General features: G+C 40.3%; 2 protein-coding genes across 3 annotated transcripts; one reads left to right on the top strand and one right to left on the bottom strand.

The window, feature by feature from the left end:
* The first annotated feature begins 125 nt into the window (after nucleotides 1-125).
* Nucleotides 126-9,193, top strand: irf7 (interferon regulatory factor 7). 2 transcript variants are annotated; one of them, XM_023842018.2, is made up of 10 exons: nucleotides 717-733; nucleotides 1,047-1,187; nucleotides 1,683-1,833; nucleotides 2,501-2,669; nucleotides 3,003-3,109; nucleotides 3,324-3,375; nucleotides 3,654-3,794; nucleotides 3,905-4,312; nucleotides 7,992-8,107; nucleotides 8,296-9,193. In XM_023842018.2, exons 2-10 carry the CDS (start codon nucleotides 1,180-1,182, stop codon nucleotides 8,446-8,448), a joined length of 1,305 nt encoding a protein of 434 aa, XP_023697786.1. In that variant the 5' UTR covers nucleotides 717-733; nucleotides 1,047-1,179; the 3' UTR covers nucleotides 8,449-9,193. The 2 variants fall into 2 exon arrangements, with proteins under 2 accessions (XP_023697784.1, XP_023697786.1); XM_023842016.2 differs by lacking the exons at nucleotides 717-733; nucleotides 1,047-1,187 and adding an exon at nucleotides 126-274.
* Nucleotides 9,194-9,204: 11 nt separating this feature from the next.
* LOC111859396 (malignant fibrous histiocytoma-amplified sequence 1 homolog) lies at nucleotides 9,205-16,896 on the bottom strand. Its single transcript, XM_023842014.2, has 11 exons — nucleotides 16,865-16,896; nucleotides 13,928-14,798; nucleotides 12,285-12,582; nucleotides 11,870-12,056; nucleotides 11,449-11,633; nucleotides 10,750-11,258; nucleotides 10,515-10,669; nucleotides 10,100-10,271; nucleotides 9,778-9,845; nucleotides 9,579-9,670; nucleotides 9,205-9,462 (listed from the first exon to the last, which is right to left on the bottom strand). The coding sequence occupies exons 1-10, from the start codon at nucleotides 16,878-16,880 to the stop codon at nucleotides 9,612-9,614; spliced, it is 2,520 nt and encodes an 839-aa protein (XP_023697782.1). The 5' UTR covers nucleotides 16,881-16,896; the 3' UTR covers nucleotides 9,205-9,462; nucleotides 9,579-9,611.
* Nucleotides 16,897-17,379: the final 483 nt, after the last annotated feature.

Here is a 17,379-nt window from a genome sequence, read left to right as displayed (position 1 = left end):
CCGTTGAATAAGTTTCCTTAGAATTAATAGAAAAGTCCTCAGTATTTTCACTGCACCAAATAGGAACTGAAAACCACAGGGGACACATTCTTCCCTAAAAAGATCAGCACACCTGGCCTTGTCATTTAATGGTGGAAATCAGAGTTCATCCCATTCAAATTTATCACTAGTCTGAGCGATTGCTAACACAGACTTCTAGTAAGTAAGACTGCACCTGCCAACGCTACTGTTTATCGAAATCAGATTGGGACGACTCTTTGCAGATGATTGTTCGGTAAGACTTGTGCTGATTCTGCCTTTTCTGCCAGAATAACTGGTGTCCCGTCCGCTTATCCTGGGGGTACAAAGCTGGGGCACCTTGGACGGGATGCCAGCTTTAGCAGCACAATCTGAAACTACTACAGGAACTGGGCTGGTGTTGCTCATCCGTAATGACAATTTCCACATTCTTAGTATGCCACATAAATACACTCACCCATACAACCATCCATTAATCCATTTTCTGAAATCGCTTCTCCTATTCAAGGTTGCGGGACCGACGCCTATCCCGGAAGCATTCATACACCTACGGGCAATTTAGTAACTCCAATTCACCCCAGCATGTTTTGGTCTGTGGAGGAAACCCCACGGCGACACGAGGACAACATGCAAACTCCACACATACGGAGCAATGGCGGAGAGCCATAATATAGGCCTAATATACTTATACTTCGTGTCGAGTTGTAAAAAAACGGTAGGCTGAACTCGAAAGAAGCATTGTCGGGGAGCCTAATTTAAGATACTTACTGAACTTTCGCAAAATTATATTTCATTTTGCTAGCGATCAAAACACTGCAAACATCTTTCATTCCGGCTAAACTTTATGCATTACAAGTGTGACGTGTGAAACAAGAATGAGCAACAATGTTTGGATTTAATCTGATGCAATGTAAGAGTAGTGATATATCTTATGTGTGCTATTTCCTCACCGATGGAAAACTGGGTGACGCAATTTCCTCGTATGGAGGAGCCGGTTCTGACTTTCGGTTTCAATTTTTCTTTTTTAGAACAACATGCGCGTAGGCGTCTCATTTGCGGAGGCGGCAGTGGTGTCAAGGTATAAAAGTGCATGGTTGTTAGAAACAGTCTGGAGTAAAACATTAGCACCGTAAGCAAATAAGCCAGCTTCGGTTAACGAACATGCAGTGGTAAGTTTATGTCTGCTTTATTCTGACTAGTGTTCAATTAAAACTGTATTTGGAAACGTACTACAGAAATCGGGCTGTATACGTTGCTTAGCTGTACTATTTAATTACTTCGTTCAATATAACCGTTAAAAAGCTTAATCGAAGGAGAATCGTTTAGAGTTAAATAGTTAAAGTGCTCAGGTCTTTCGCTAGACTGAATTAACTTATTTATTACGCACCGACTCAGATATGTGAAGTAGGTGCCGAGTACATAATTCAATGATTAACTTTGAACAGGGGAAACCTGGCGTTTTTTTTAGATGATCAATTAATGCCAATATTTGAAGAATTTCAGATTTTCTTATTAATCGATAAGAATTTGCACAATACAATAGCATCCGGTTAACTTACCTATTCAGAAACAGACTCGTATTTGCTCGATGCAAGACGCCTGCAATCTTGCCCATTACAAAGGTGAAATTTTATACAACTGTCATGTGTGTTTCTCTAAAACAGCAGTAAACCGCAGTTTGGTCAGTGGCTGATCGATCAGGTGCGAAGCGGACGGTACGAAGGGCTGAGATGGGTGGACAGCAACAAGATCAGAATCCCCTGGAAGCACAACTCCAGGAAAGACTGCGGCGATGAGGACAACAGGATATTCAAGGTAAGCACTAATTCATAGAAAGGTAATGGTGACAGTTCTAGCAACTAGCAACCCTGTATTGTTTGTTTCGTAAATTAACCAACCGGAATAGAAACGTTCATTAATTATATCTTGGGCAAACTATTGCAATACTAAATCAACATTTAGGTGTTAACGAAAACAAACAATACGCATTAGTGAGATTACTTTAATGTACGATGCCACATCTATAAATGTGTAGAAGCAGTTAGGGTTGGGTATCGTGTGGGATTTGATTTTCCGATACTCATACTGGTGCTTAAAACGTTTAAAATGGTGCCGGTGCAGAAACCGGTAAAATCCGTTTGACTGAAATACAGCCACACCAGACCATTTAGATCTATGTATTTTAACCGTGTTTAAGGTATAGCTACTAGATGACATCAGAACAAGTGTAATGTTAGCTTGCAGTGGCACGTGAGGTTCACTGATGCTTCTGTTTGCTTGAGCACCAGAGGGCAAATATTTCTACAGCTCAGGTGTTTAAGTGACACTGAAATTTTTATTGCAGTACGGTCTGGTACATGCTGATCGTATAGGAACCAGTGCTATATTGGCAGTGGGATTTGGTACTTAATCCTGGTAGCGATACATTTTCAGTAAACTGGTAATTGCAGTGATCTCTCCCTTCCCAACCCTGTCCTTGTAGGCATGGGCCGAGGCCAGTGGAAAAATAAACGAAAATCCTACCGACAAAGCAAAATGGAAAACGAATTTTCGCTGTGCTCTGAACATTCTCAAGCAATTCAAAATGGTAGAGGACCACTCGAAGGAGTCTGACGACCCGCACAAGGTCTACGAGATTGTCATGAATGGATGTAAGAGATACCGAAAGGCAGAGTCACTTCAGGAAGCTCTCTCACTACTTGTCAAACCGTAAAGGTGTTGTCAAGGATTAACTCCGGTGCTACATAAAATGTCTGTCATGACTGCTGTTTAGCATTTACAAATGCTCTAGGGGGCGCCATTTTTAGGGCAGTTACACACAAAATATGCCATTTAATGTCAGAGACACAGTCCACAGTCCATCCCAGCACTGGACTTTGCTTGAATGGCAGTTAAATGAAAGTCAATTCATTATCCTTGTATTTATAATAGTTTTCTCTTGTCACTTACCATAATGCTTTTTCACTAAACTTTCCTCTTCCCAGATAATTATAAAGACCAGAACAGTCAGGATTTCTCCATGAATGTCGAATATCCTTTTATCCAAGACATTTATATCACAGATCACTCCATATCTCAAGATGAAATGCAGGTAATGCTTCATGCTCTCATTTAATCATAATTTTATTAACATCTTTGTCTGAATGGAGATTTACTGGCAATAATCTTCTACCTGTACAATCTGGTCTTGTGTATGTCCTGCATGCATTTCAGCTATACTGTATGTAACTGAAAGGGGAACGTTGGAGTTCTTCAGGTCAATTTAGGCCAAACTTTTATATCTATATTCTGTTCCTATCCGACAGGAGGCCTTGTCGAATGACATGCTTTCCCTGAATCTCAACAACCAACCAGGAGGTATTGGTAGTCTATAACTCACACCCTATTTATAAAAGGAGTAATTTGATCTGAAACCTGTTGACATTCTCAACCCTCAAAATAACAGAAAACTGGTCTTTGTTTCCCCCCTGAAATAAAACTAATGATTGAAGTCTTTAATTGATGTGATTAGGGAAGGGAGTTGGGAGCTAGGGAGCAAAAATGTGGACCATCTGTGGGTCCCCAAGGAGCAGGTTGGAAGACACTGGTGTAAACAATGAGTGAGTGGTGACGGCGATGTTCTTGTTTCCCGGCAGATGACTCCCAGTGGCATGTGCCCTATCCCATCACCAGTGATGCTGAGCAGGGCGGCTACCCCAGCCAAGCCATGACCATGGAAATCCAGCAGATTCCTCCGAGCCAGATGCCGGTGGTGGTACAAGAGCCCTACTGCCCAGGTATGGTGCTGCCAGGAGATCTGCAGGACTTGAGAGCTGAGAGTGCTGTTTCGTGATGTTTCATGACTCCAGACACACCACTGCCCCCGCCCCCCCCGCCCCCCTTGCAGTGAATCAGCCTGAAGTGTGTGACGTACCACCCTCACCTCCTTATTACAACCTGGAGATCAGCATCTGCTACAGGAAGAAGCTCATGCAGAGCATCACAACCACGAGCCCCCGGGTGCAGCTCCACTTCCGATGTGAGGACCAGACGCTGGGGGCTCAGTCCATCTGCCTCCCCAGCACCGAGCACATCCTGGACCGGTATCAGGCCCAATACACCAATCGCATCCTCAGCAGCATCGAGCGAGGCCTCCTACTGGAGGTGCGGCCTACAGGCATCTATGGGCTGCGTCAAGATAGGTGCCATGTGTTTGCCTGCACCGGAAACCCCGCAGAGATGCCAAACCCCCAGCCCAACAAGCTGCCCCAGAGCAGTGAGGTGGAACTGCTCAGCTTTGAAAAATTTATCAGGGGTAAGTTACTTAATCACTCAAGATACTGCATAGTACTGTGGAATTACACCTACAGGGCATCGAGTCCTATTCTTGGCTCTGTGATGAGTTATTTTTTTTATTCTACTTGTGTTCATAAGGGGTTCTACCCACAGTTCAAATTAGGGATGCATTGATCCAACTTTCAATTCCAATACCGATACCTGTACCTGGGTTTTGGGTATCGGCCGATCCCAAGTACCGATCTGATACCAGTGTTTAATAAGTTGTATGTCTCACTGTGGGGAGGAGACTGAGATTATTCTGTTATTCTGTTTGATTATTCTGTTTGATTGATTGATGTTTACGGTAGAGGTCGACCGATATTGAATTTTACCGATACCGATAGCTAGGTTGGTCCGTACTTGCCGATAACCGGTTAATTAACCGATAGTTTTTAAAATGGATACTGGATTAAAAAAAAAAAAAAACTAAATAGAAACACAACACTCCATGTAAAATAGTACTAAACTTTATTACAAAAAAACAAACAAAAAAACAGTACTGAGTCATGAAAATGTGATATATGAAATAAATATGAATATATCTATTTGTTTGGGAAGATGGTGGCGCAGGATGTAGTGCTATTGTTCGGCAACCAGAAGGTTGCAGGTTCGAGCCCCGGGTCCTCCTGACCCCATCCTTGAGCAAGATACTGAACCCCAAATTACTCCCGGTGTGCAGGTTGGTGCCTTGCATGGCAGCCTTCGCCACTGGTGTGTGAATGTGAGTGTGGATGGGTGAATGTGAGGCATGTATTGTAAAGCGCTTTGAGTACTCGTAGGAGTAGAAAAGCGCTATATAAATGCAGTCCATTTACCATATTAATAAATATTGAGGTAAATTAAAGACATGCTTTCAAACTGAAACAAAAAGTAACACTCCAAATAAATAAAAAAAAGTTACATACAAAATGAATTATAATTATATAATATTATAATTATATATAACATTAAATATATAAATGTATATTATATGTGTAGTCTCCCACTATATTTGCTTCTATTTTGAAAACTTTTTTCTCTCTCCATAGGCAGAGGATGACCAAACTGTTTGTGTAATCTGTTAACAACGCTCATTATATACCCGTCTTTTTAGGCAAGAACCAGATAATGAGTGTCACGTCATGAAATGGTTTTAATACGAAGGGAGCTGTATTACGTGATAACAAATTTAATAAAAACATCGTAAGTTAGGCCTATAATAGTAATGATTTAATTTCAAGCAACAAATATATTATATAGAGAAAGTGAGCAAAGTATCAACAGAGCTTTTTGAAACTCCGAATCAGTAAAACACTGCGTCGCAAAAAGATTCACTGTTTCGAAGCGCTCCAGTCGGATCCCCCCATCCCCCCGGCAAATCGCACCCTGTGCCTGAAGATAAAAAGAACTGAAATCGAATGCATTCCTGATGGTAACAATCATGACATTAAACATTTGGGTCGGACTTGCGTGTATTTTTGCCACATTATTTTAACCGCTTGATGTACTGCTAATGTTAGCGTCCTCTCAGCCTTGTCGACAAACATACTGCTGTTCTTTCTCCAACGCAGAATGTAATCAACAAATGAATTACTTTATATTGAGATGAAAACATGTACTGTAGTGTACTGTATACATACCTTTTCGCTGTCTGTGTTTTAAACATGCATTTGAAGTGTCAGCGTTGTCCGTGCACCGCGCTCTCTCCAGGCAGCTTGCACTCTCCTTGGAAAAAACAGTATCACGTGTCAAAACAAAAGCACGTGCTTTACAGCGATTTTTCCCTATAGAGGCGGCTCTTGCATATAGATGTATATGTTGGCTCTTGCACTGTATAAGGACAACAGACCGTTCTCAGCCGCTTCAGCTCTGACGCAACCCGGAAAAACTATCGGCGTGGATTTTTGCCGATAACCGATAGTTCCGGGAATCAACTATCGGTGCCGATTAATCGGCAAAACCGATACATCGGTCGACCTCTAGTTTACGGAAACATCAAACTTAAATACTTGACTTAAATACTGTTTCCCTAACTTTGTAAGACAATGTAACAAATACACACGTACCACTGTGTGTGGGCTCCAGGCCGTAAGCAAACGTAACATACCTGGGGCAATGACAGATAGACTATGAGCCAGGGAGTCGCTAATTGTGCATCTCTCCGTATGCAAAGCGATGGACTTTTGCTAGATGTTTCAACGGATTGCTGGTGTTTCTGCCCTTACATGCAAAAGATTTGTTACTTGGGCATCGTCAGCATCGACTTTAGTGACTTTAAGTTCTCTCCACCGCTAAAAGCAGAGTGTCCGTGTGTGCTGCGTGCGCACGCACACACACACAGGCTGGCTGCGAGAGAGATCTTTCTTCTGGATTATGAATAGCGAAAATGCAATCGGACATGCACACTTTGCTGCAATAGCAGCCCCTTGTATATCACAAACTGCAGTGAGTGCACAAAACAGCACGTTAGCGACTCCCAAGCCATCCATTTGCTTTTTTTTTCCCCCACAATACTTGCGTCGGGTGTAATTTTATGCGCTTTGTTTATAGAGATTATCCACCCAGCACTGTTTCTACCTCTCAAAACTTTACAACGATTGCAAACCGCTGTGCTACTAGTTGTCTCAAGCGTAAAATACTTCCAGATCGTTACCCACTTATCTGATGTTCTGCTCCTACTGCAAAGGATAAGCACTTGTAATGTTGGGAAATACAAAATTAAAATAAAATAGTCATGTTACAGCAGGCGTAAGTCACCACGGTCACACCCAGTAGACTGAGTGGCAGTGTTAGCATTTAGCTCGAATGCCACACAAAACACAACTAAAATGCGAAAGAGCTGTTGTGCGGTTGATTGTACAAATCGATTTAACAAGAAATGTGAGCTCTTTTTACAGACTGCCAAAATCTAAAGTATCTGGTGTGGATCGGTCACATACGGTCGATACCCGATCCGTGTAATAGGTATGGATCGGCGCCAATATCAATCTGAATATTAGATTGTTGCATCTCTAGTTCAAATACATACAATTTAAATGGGCTTGTGTTTCTAAATTTCCCTTATTTTTCAATGGCTCGGTTCAGTTTAAGTATCTCCGCGAAACATGCCTTTGTTTTCTTTACTCTAGGATACTATTGAAATCACGGTCCTCAAGAACCAAGCCCTACTGGTTTTCCAGCCTTCCTTCACCTGTAAACTGGGTGTGAAGCCTCCAGCTAATCAGAATCCGTAATTATTATACTAACTACCTGGGAAAACTGAAAACAAGGCCTGGATATGGAATCGAGGTCCAGATTTGAAGAGCCTTGCTGTAGGATAATTCAGAGCTCACATGGAACACATGCAGCTTACACTGTATTCAGAGAACCAGGCTTAAAAGCCATTGCTCTTCAGAACTTCAGTTTACAGCCTGATGAAAGAACGGCATCTATCTATCCATCTTCTATAGCTAGTTAACCATTAGGGGGTGACGATGAGCCTGTTGAATGCATTGTGTAGTACTGTTAGTTCTTTAAGGCAATGGCTCATAGTAAAGGATTCATGTGGTTATTCTGACGTCATATAACCATATGACGTCTGAAACCCTCTCTGTGGCATTGATGCGGATGGGTCCCTACTTCTCTGGCCAAATATTTTGCATTACTTTCCCAGCATGAAAGCCTGCCCTTTTTTTCAGACCTGAAAGAGTTCCAAGAGAATAAACGAGGGTCCCCAGAGTATACAATCTACTTATGCTTCGGAGAGAAATTTCCGGATGGAAAGGCCGTGGATAAGAAGTTAATAACCGTCAAGGTAAAGTGCTTGTGGTTTTATGTCTGTCAGTAATGGAGCCCACAAATGTCTCCATTAGGAAGTAATCTTAACTGTTTAGTGACGCGTGTGGTCAATCTCTTTTGGGCATCACTCGTGATGTTCAGGCTGACATTTAGAGGAGTTCCCTCTTGTTTTATGTTGCTCCAATACCTATTCTTCTCCATCAGGTGGTGCCTCTGGCTTGCCGGGACCTCCATGAGAAAGCACATATGGACGGAGCCTCCTCCTTGCAAGGCGATGCCGTCAGCTTACAGATCTCACACAACAGCCTCTTTGATCTCATAAACTCCACCTTCGGCCTTCCAATCGCCTTTTCCTGAAGACCATCCCACCCCCAAATGCCTCGTCTGCTCTCAGATGCCATCTGGGCTCTTTTGTTTCTCTGCCCAGTTAGTCTATCCAGCGTTTCCCAATCTGGTCCTCGGGGACCCAAAGACAGTCCACATTTTTGCAAAAATGTGGACTGTCTGTCAAGGTGCTGGGAGGGAGCATAAATGTGGACTGTCTGTCAAGGTGCTGGGAGGGAGCAAAAATGTGGACCGTCTGTGGGTCACCGAGGACCGGGTTGGGAGACACTGGTCTATAGACCCAGCAGTCAATGTGTAATTCTTCTTATCTTTCAGACCTTAGAAAGTATAAAATTACATGCTGCACTTAAATAATAGAATCTACAGAAGCACATATAAACTGAGGCGCAACACTTTTTTTGTATGGTTTCTAGAAATTCATGCTGAAAACACTCCTTTCAGAAGCACACAGTGGAAATGTTTACAGCAATGGTAGGTGGTATTCATTTGCAACAGTTTTTGGGCAAAGAATTAACAGCTACTCTGAAATGGAAAATATCAGCACTTGAATACTTGAATTGTGTATCTAATCTTTATGTAAATGGATGTGAGATATTTGTATTTGACATAACTTCTTAAGTAAGTGTAACAGCTAATTTTTAAAGGCTGCTCTGCTATCTGCTGTCCTCTCACTGAATGTCTTCTAAGATTTTCTTTACAAACTACATTCCTTGTGTCAATTTACCTGCAGTGAAAATAATAAAAGCCCAAAACTTGATTCTGCTTTAGAAGAATCCTTTTATTTTCTCTGGCAATACAAGATAAATTTAGACAGTACAAGTTAAGAGATTTGTTTGTTAATGGTTTTCCTTTCAAATATCATGGGGAAAAAAAAAAAAAAGCTCAAAACATAAATGAGTGATAAACCCCTAACCCTGAATATATGACAATTAAGTTTTACAGCTAGAAAGTGCCTTTTCGGCGAAGTTGTCGTTTTGCTGCCATTATTTTTTTCATTTTGCACTCCAACCATTAATTGGAATTTGTCTGTAAAATAAACAAAGAAACCACTTTTACTAGGAATTAATTTTTTTGTAATCTCTTTTTGCTAATTTTCAGCCAGCACAGTACATCCTGAACATGCGATTCAGTCTAACAATTACCTGTTTATCAACAATGATGGTCATGGGTCCCATTTAGATGTTGCCACAGAAGAATTTATGATTTTCATGTTTAGGGGTAGGAAAAATTGGATCTATATTAAAACAAAAACCATGGCATGAACTAAATACATTGGCATTAAATACATGGTACATATAAACTATATCCATATGATACCTGAATTATGTATAAGTTACGCACCTTTTGGGAAGAGCAAGTGCGTCTTGCATGTATGCCCTTTCAGGCAGGTCATCTTTTCTTCCTGAACCCTGTGAACCAGAAAATCAACAATAATGAGGTTAATAATCTAAGTTTGATAATGTTCATAGCCAAATGTTTCAGCTCCATTATAAGTGATTATATTGCTAGTATTCAGAAATGTAAATCCCGATTATAATTAAACGTTTAACAATATAGGCCACACAGGAGTGAAAGTAGTTTTGATCCTTCCAAATATACCAGTTGTACAGAGAAGTGTTTAAATTGACTCTGGAATATTGACAGTGTTGTTTGAGTGGATTACTTTTCACGTGGAGGGAGACTGTGCCAGTCTTTCCATTTGAAGTCTTCGGTGCATCCTGGCTCTCTGCATGGGCTGTATGTGTACTGATACAAGCCAGGCCACTGGCTCGAGAGCTTGTTCAACTCAGACAACACAGCCAGGATCAGGTTCCACAGCTGTTTGAAAGCCAATACTAAAGAATAATTCATTATTAAGTATTATTTATTATTATTATTATTATTATTATTTGATAAGTCATAAAATCCACAATACATTATGCATTGCCATATCTATGTCATTAGTTAGTCAAATGTTTCTTCCTTTGGTTAAATTGTATTATGCTAAGTGTGCTAAGATCACTTACAATAATATATGTCCCATCCCACCATAGTCCTTGAGCATACAGATGTACTGCCTGAAATGGAAGAGTACTTACAATTGTCTTCTGGCCTCTTGCATCGTATTTCAATGTACTGATCATCACTGTCGGTGCTTTTTTTCACCAAAACAAGTACGGCCTCGTAGCCAGCCAGTAAGCAGCTGTTTCCCACCCAGTGTGTGCTGAATATGGAGCACATTCTTACAATAAGCCTGGAAAAAAGCATCAAACCGAGATTTAAGGCGCCACGCAACTATGTCTCAGAACCAAAAGAAGGTAGATGGTACCGTACCGGTGGAAGACACCATGAGGGATCTCCGGCATGAAGTAGACCAGAACCTTGATGTCCTCTGGATCATCCTTCCCCCACATCTTCATGACCTTGTCATTGTCTTTCAGATAACCAGGGAACATGCAGGCAGCTTCGGGCTCAGTAAATGAGTGCCTCTTTGGTAAGGATGAATCCCACTTCTTGTTTGGGTCAAACTCAGAGGCCTGAGGGTTCAGGCTACATGCGAAATTAGTTGGTAGGCAGATCTCAAAATATCTGAGAAGGCTGAGGATTTTCCCTTCCTTATTCCTGGTGCCCGTCATCTCTTTCACAAAATCCTCATCCCTGGCCATGTCCGCCTGCATCAAAGCCCTTCTGACCAGCACGCGAACAGCATCGTAGGACAGAGTGGCTTGACTTTTGAGCTGGTCGATCCATTTGTTCTTGTGACGGATGAGACAGCCTTCTTTCTTCAGGATAACCTTTGGAACCTCTGTCAGCTGCTCCACCAGGTCGTGTCTCACTAGAGTCTTTCAATAGCAGAGAGGATTACTTACATATGATTACATACACCGATGAGCCAAAACATTTCATGATTTACCGTTTCCCCCCGTCCAGACAATAGTATATTTTACTCCAGTTGCAGAAACACAGCAACAGTGTCTTCTAAACACTGGTAAAAAACTAATAATTAGTTTCCCTTTCAGTGTCAGCAGCTACCTTGAAGAGTGTAATGAGAAAGGACGGCTTGACAAAGACTGTGTCTTTCAGATCCTCAATCTCTTCAAACCACAAAATGGTCCCAATTCGATGAAGGTAACGGAGTATAGAGTGTAGGTCCTCCTTGCTCAGATTTCCAGAATTGAGGGTATTGTTTGCCACAAGATTGTTAAGATCCACAATTCCTGTATATGACAAAATAATTGGTGTAAGAGGTTACTGCCTCGACTTGCCTTGATATATGTGACATGAATATGATGAATACTTAGAATAAATATGTGGTTCTTTTTTTAGTCATATTAATTTTCCCTTATTACAAAAAAATAATGTATCATGCTGTACATATATGTGAATTACAAATGAGTGTGAAATGTAAACAGCAAAAATCTAATGATTTATTTATTCACAAAAATGTGTTCACCGTGCTTGGGAAAATCCGGCTTCTTAATCAGGCACCGCATGGAAGATTCAACCTCTTTATAAGAGTGTGGCAACGTCCTGACAATGTTTGGAAACAATGGTTTATTCTGAACATGCTGCAGAATGTGTTTTTGAATCTCCTCAATAGCCGCGCACTTTGTGCAATCAATGGTAATGAGGCTAGAAACCTTGAACAGGGAATGGATTCAAAATTAGCAAATACATTACAAGAAAATTTTATCATTTTCAACTTTGAGACCCTGACTACTATAAGCAATTGGATGATGAATGATTGGATGGATGTTTAACAAAAAGAAAGAAAGCATCATGTGCCCAAGTTATCACTCCTCAATCTGCTCACAGTGGTCGAGAAAAGTTCTGTCAATAATCAGTAGTGAATGTAGATGACATAATACCTTGAGGGTGTAACATTTAAGCTGATGCAGTTGTGTCAGGTGCTCAGAGAATTCGTCTTGTTGGCTTTTGTCTATAATATGGCTTATCTGTTGATCCAGGTTGGACATCCTCTCCTCAAGCAGATCATTTATCTTCTTTTCTATGTCCTCCTTCTTTTTCCTTCTCTCCTCCGCATCTTTGCACTGGTCAGCATGGGTCCCCACGAGCAGAAGGACAGAGTCTGGGACTCTCATCAGAACATTGTTGATCCAGAAGCTGACTTGGTCTTCAAAAGACTGTGCATCCTCAACGATGTAGCTAAGACCAGACATTAGAAAACAAAATGAAGATAAATATTCAATTCAATTTGTTTATTTTTATATAGCGAATAATGTAGTAGGCCTATATGGCCTATATAAATACAGCGACCCCTTCACAATTGTGGATTTGATATTCACGGTTTTGGTCAATCGCAACCTGGAAATACACAATTAAACAGGAAGGGAATATTTTTAGAGCTTGCTGAAAGATTGTAAAAACTCACAGACAATGCATAGGCCTAAGCCAAAGACAATACTGAAAATGATTTGGATCACATGAAATTCTATAATATATAAATAATAGTGATAATATATTTTAGTGTAAGTGCACACTATGACTTTAATATTAAAAGTCTTGGCGCTTGGGTACTGTGCACATCTTTGTCTTGGCAACTTGGCATGTGTTAGCTGTCTTTGTGACCGTGGAATCTCCTGTTTGTCGTATATATATAGGGATACTTCTCAGTGGCAGTAATTTTGCGTTTTTAATAAAGGGTCTAAAATGTAGTGCTCCCAGTGTGTGCAATAGTAAATTTGATGGTTTATATGTTTAAAATCCATGGAATCCATCCATTTGAGTGCTGCCAGATTAGAAGAGTGCTCTATGAGCATTTTCAAAAATTGTAGATATGTGTTTCATATGATGCGTAATATATGATTAGCGAGTAAAGATACTAATGCTTTTATTTATATTTCCTTTAGATTATTTATTTATTATTTTCTTTGTTTATTTTTCCCTCATCTTTTTTTTATTAGTATATTATATTTTTAAGTATATTTTATTCTCATTCTATTTCTGTTTAAAATTTGCTTAAAATTCGAAGTGGCATTGCACGGTGTGATTCATTTAAAATCAATAGAAATATTTGGAAAATAAATAGAATGCATCCATTTGTCATCCATCCACACGTGAGGGTTGCAGCTCATTGGGAAAGTGCGTGCTTTGTGTATTTCAGGTCTTGGGTTCAGTCCTGAGCATCTCCACTCCAATATCTCAACAAACTGCAGGTGGTGTATGACTAGGATTGAAAGGTTGTCCACTCAAATTCTAATTAAATATGCTAATTTTCCCACAATCTACATTTTTGCTCCTTCCCAGCTCCCTGCCAGACAGTTCACATTTTTGCTCCCTGGGAGTAAGCAGAGGACATTTGGGAGTTGTAACATGCAAAACGTGAACCAAAAACATGAATTGTCTAGGGGTCCCCAAATACCAGGTCGGGAAACACTGATATATTGTATGACCTGCATATAATATATGAACTAACAGTTCAGATACTGTTTACATTTGCCAGTGGGTATTTGGAGTAGATGCTTGGAGAACATAGTAGCAATGCAAATACCTTGAAAGATCAATAGCCAGAATGACAAGAGCATGAGGTGTGATGAAGATGTGGTGAGTTAGATAATACTCCTCATGTCCAGCAAAGTCCCAGAAGAGAAACTGGACGCCATCCTTTTCTACTTCGCTGATGTCAATACCAACTGTCCGATCACTGGCTTCCACTGTCACTGCTCTTCCTTCTCGCAGACTGCGGCATAAGGTGGATTTCCCAGCCATGCTGGAACCCAGGAACAAAGTCTTGACCCTGGCCACAGTGTCCCCATCTAGGTCAGATCCCAGTTGGCGGAAATAGCTCTGAATGTCCTTTAACCCTCCAGCGCACACTTCTTCTGGGGGTGTCTGGAGCTGGTTACCATTGACTCGGAGAACTTTGAGGTTAGTTCTTAAGAAGAGCTCAGCTGGCAGTTCAGTCAGACGGTTGTTCTCCACATGCAGCTCGTTCAGTAGAGGGAGCCCCTCAACTGCCCACAGATTCTTCAAGTAATTGTTGGACAGGTTTACATACTTCAGGCACTTACAGTCCACCAAATCAGCAGGGAGTTCTTCCAGGTGGTTATTGCTCATATTGAGATACTGCAGATTTGCAAGGAAGGAGAAGACCTTCGTGGGTATCTTCTGGATCTTGTTCTGATTCAGATAGAGCCGCTGCAGCTTTTTCAGCTCCCTAATGGCAGCAGGAAACTCAGAAATATTGTTCCAAGACAAAATCAGCTCCTTTAGGTTGACCAGCTGTGAAATATGACCTATATGCTGTAGTTCGTTGATTTGAAGGTTCAAGCTCTCAATATACTCTGCTTGACCAAAGATCTCCTGAGGTAGAGTATTGAGTCTTCGTTTGGAGAAATCCAACCCCCGTCGGTCCTGAACATCTAGCAAGTTGGAAAACAATATTATTAAATGAATATATCCATAGCAAAACTAAAGCAGTTCAAATTAAAGTGAATATAAGCAGGGAAAATGTCTTTGTCATTAAGCGCAAATGAAAGATGCAACAACTCGAGTATTAACTGCGATTCTTTTTATAATTTCTCTCAGTATTATTTTTGATAGAGGCAATTTCTCACCAAGGCTTTAAGATTGCTTCAGAACGATCTACTTAAAAAAATAACAACATCTGATCGTTCAGCCACACACTAATTATTAACCTGGCTTGTGATTGGTGCTGTGCGTGTGCTGCATATAAGGGTTTTTGGATGCCTTGGTGTGTGGCTCAGCGGTTAGCACTGTTGCCTCATACCTACAGTATTCCGCTAGGCTAATTGCTCTCTAAATTGTCCATTGTGTTTATGTGCCCGGTAATGGACTGACATCTTATATCCTCCTGAGACCCCCGCCCATTCATTTATGTCCATTGCAGTGGACATTTTGTTTTTGCATCTATCTTTTCACTGATGTAAGGAAACGTATTTCTTCCTGTTGTGCACTAAACAGGATATGCTGTGAAATTAAAAATAAAAATAAATTTGAAAAAAATCTAAATTGTAAGATGTCTTATTTCCTCCACAGACAAATAACCTAATTTTAAGCAATACGTCGCTTTGAGATGTCATCATTGTGCGACATTAGAATGTACTTACACAAACCTTGATGGCATAACCCTACTACACACCTAGGCTATATGTTATAGCCCAAATAACAATAAAAGTACAGTATAGTAAATACATAAACCAGTAACATTTGTTTATTATTATCAAGTATTATGAACCGTACATAATTGTATGTGCTATACTTTTACACGACTGGCAGCGCAATAGGTTTGTTTACATAAGCATCACCACAAACAGGTGAGCAGTACATTACAATGTCACTAGGCGATAGGAATTACTCAGCTCAGTGCAGTCTGTCGTTGACCGAAACCTCGTCATGCTGCCCATGACTGAAATTTTATCTGTATAGTATGGTAGCCTATAATGCTAACCCAATTCAACATATTTGACATTCAGGACCGTTACTCCCCAGTCCAGTCACTGACGTCATTGTTCTCATTGTCGGCGCCCTACCTTCTGCTAGGCTTCCTGTTTTGACCCCTCATGGTACCGTTTGGTTTCTCTGTTCCTGATTATGAATCTCAGTAAAGTCCCCTTTGGTTTTCCTTACACCTGCTCCCGAGTCGCTCCTTTCCAAAGTGTGGCAAGGTGTAAAGTAACTAAAACTAAGGCGATTTATTACTATTACTAGCTATGAATGTGTGACGAATACAGGAATGTTTGACGAATACTATGGAACGTTTGTTTGTTAAACATTTTGAGTATTACTCAAATGAAATAAATATATCTATAAACAAACAGACATAGATAGATATTTCAATAATTAAATATGCCCTTTTATTTTTATATGAAAAAATATTTCAATAATTGATTAAATGTGTCTTAAATAATTAAATAAATAAAAATATAATTTTATATGACTACTTTAATTTTTCAAATTATATTTCACAAGCTCAGTTCCGCCCCTCAAAGTGATGGACAGAGCAGACCATTAGTATGAAAAGTGGCATTATAAAATAAAAAGCTGGTTCAGAAAACCATGATTCATTCAGAATCATATAAAACAATATTTTTTCATCTAAAAATAAAAGGACACGTTTAATTAGTTATTGAAATATCGATTTCATTTTGAGCAATATGGTGTTCCATAGAATATAGGAACTGATTTAAAACTGGTATGATTTCCTAATAATTCTATAAGTCAACATCTTTTTGTGTGATTGTTTCTTCCACCCCAGCATGTATTTTAGTATTAATTATTGAAATAAACAGAAAAATCCTACCAATCTGCACAATATGCTATGAAGGGAAAAAACTGTGTATATATAAAAACATGTTATGTTAGATCACCAGTTATTTGTTAACCACTACATATGCACAAAAAGAACAGCAAGCTTATAAGTCAGGCTATGCGTCTTGTAGGTAATTTAAAATAACATTCTCCTTACCATTTGACCGTGCCATCTTGGGTTCCTGGCAATGAACTGCCTAACTGAAAATGATAGTTACTAGAAACCTGCTCAGCAATAATATAATACATGACTTGGGGGGGGTTGAGCAATAACAACGACGACAACAACAGTGTATCCCGAAACTTCTGAAGAATCAGATAACAACATCAGAATCAGAAACCGAAAGTCATTCGGCGACTTCATACCGATATGTGTGACACGTCATAAGTGGCTGAAAGTAATGCGTGCGATACCCAACACGCCACCAAAATCTTCAACTTACATTCAAAAGTCATGAAAAGTCTTCTTCAGACAATCCTGTTAGGGCTCAGATAAAACAGTAACACTTGACTTGAGGGGGCAGAAATACGTAGCAGCAAGTTAGTTACTAGAGCTGCCCTGGTCAACCACGGGTGAAGAGATAGTGAAACCACCTGGGATAGAGTTCGGCTGCAAGGTGGCGGCCACACAAGCTCACAGAAAGGAACCCGATCGCCCAGCATCGACAGCCA

Source organism: Paramormyrops kingsleyae, chromosome 13 (genome assembly GCF_048594095.1).
Source record: "Paramormyrops kingsleyae isolate MSU_618 chromosome 13, PKINGS_0.4, whole genome shotgun sequence".
Taxonomy (NCBI): Eukaryota; Metazoa; Chordata; class Actinopteri; order Osteoglossiformes; family Mormyridae; genus Paramormyrops; species Paramormyrops kingsleyae.
The sequence above is the reverse complement of the archived record's forward strand: the minus strand, read 5'-3'. Positions and strand labels throughout refer to the sequence as shown.

Coding starts and splice junctions, on each gene's coding strand:
- irf7 (XM_023842016.2), top strand. Junction 3,110..3,323: donor TATCTCAAGATGAAATGCAG/GTAATGCTTCAT, acceptor CCTATCCGACAG/GAGGCCTTGTCGAATGACAT. Junction 3,376..3,653: donor TCTCAACAACCAACCAGGAG/GTATTGGTAGTC, acceptor GTTTCCCGGCAG/ATGACTCCCAGTGGCATGTG.
- LOC111859396 (XM_023842014.2), bottom strand. Junction 11,259..11,448: donor TTCTCATTACACTCTTCAAG/GTAGCTGCTGAC, acceptor TGCTATTGAAAG/ACTCTAGTGAGACACGACCT. Junction 9,671..9,777: donor GCACTTGCTCTTCCCAAAAG/GTGCGTAACTTA, acceptor GTTTTAATATAG/ATCCAATTTTTCCTACCCCT.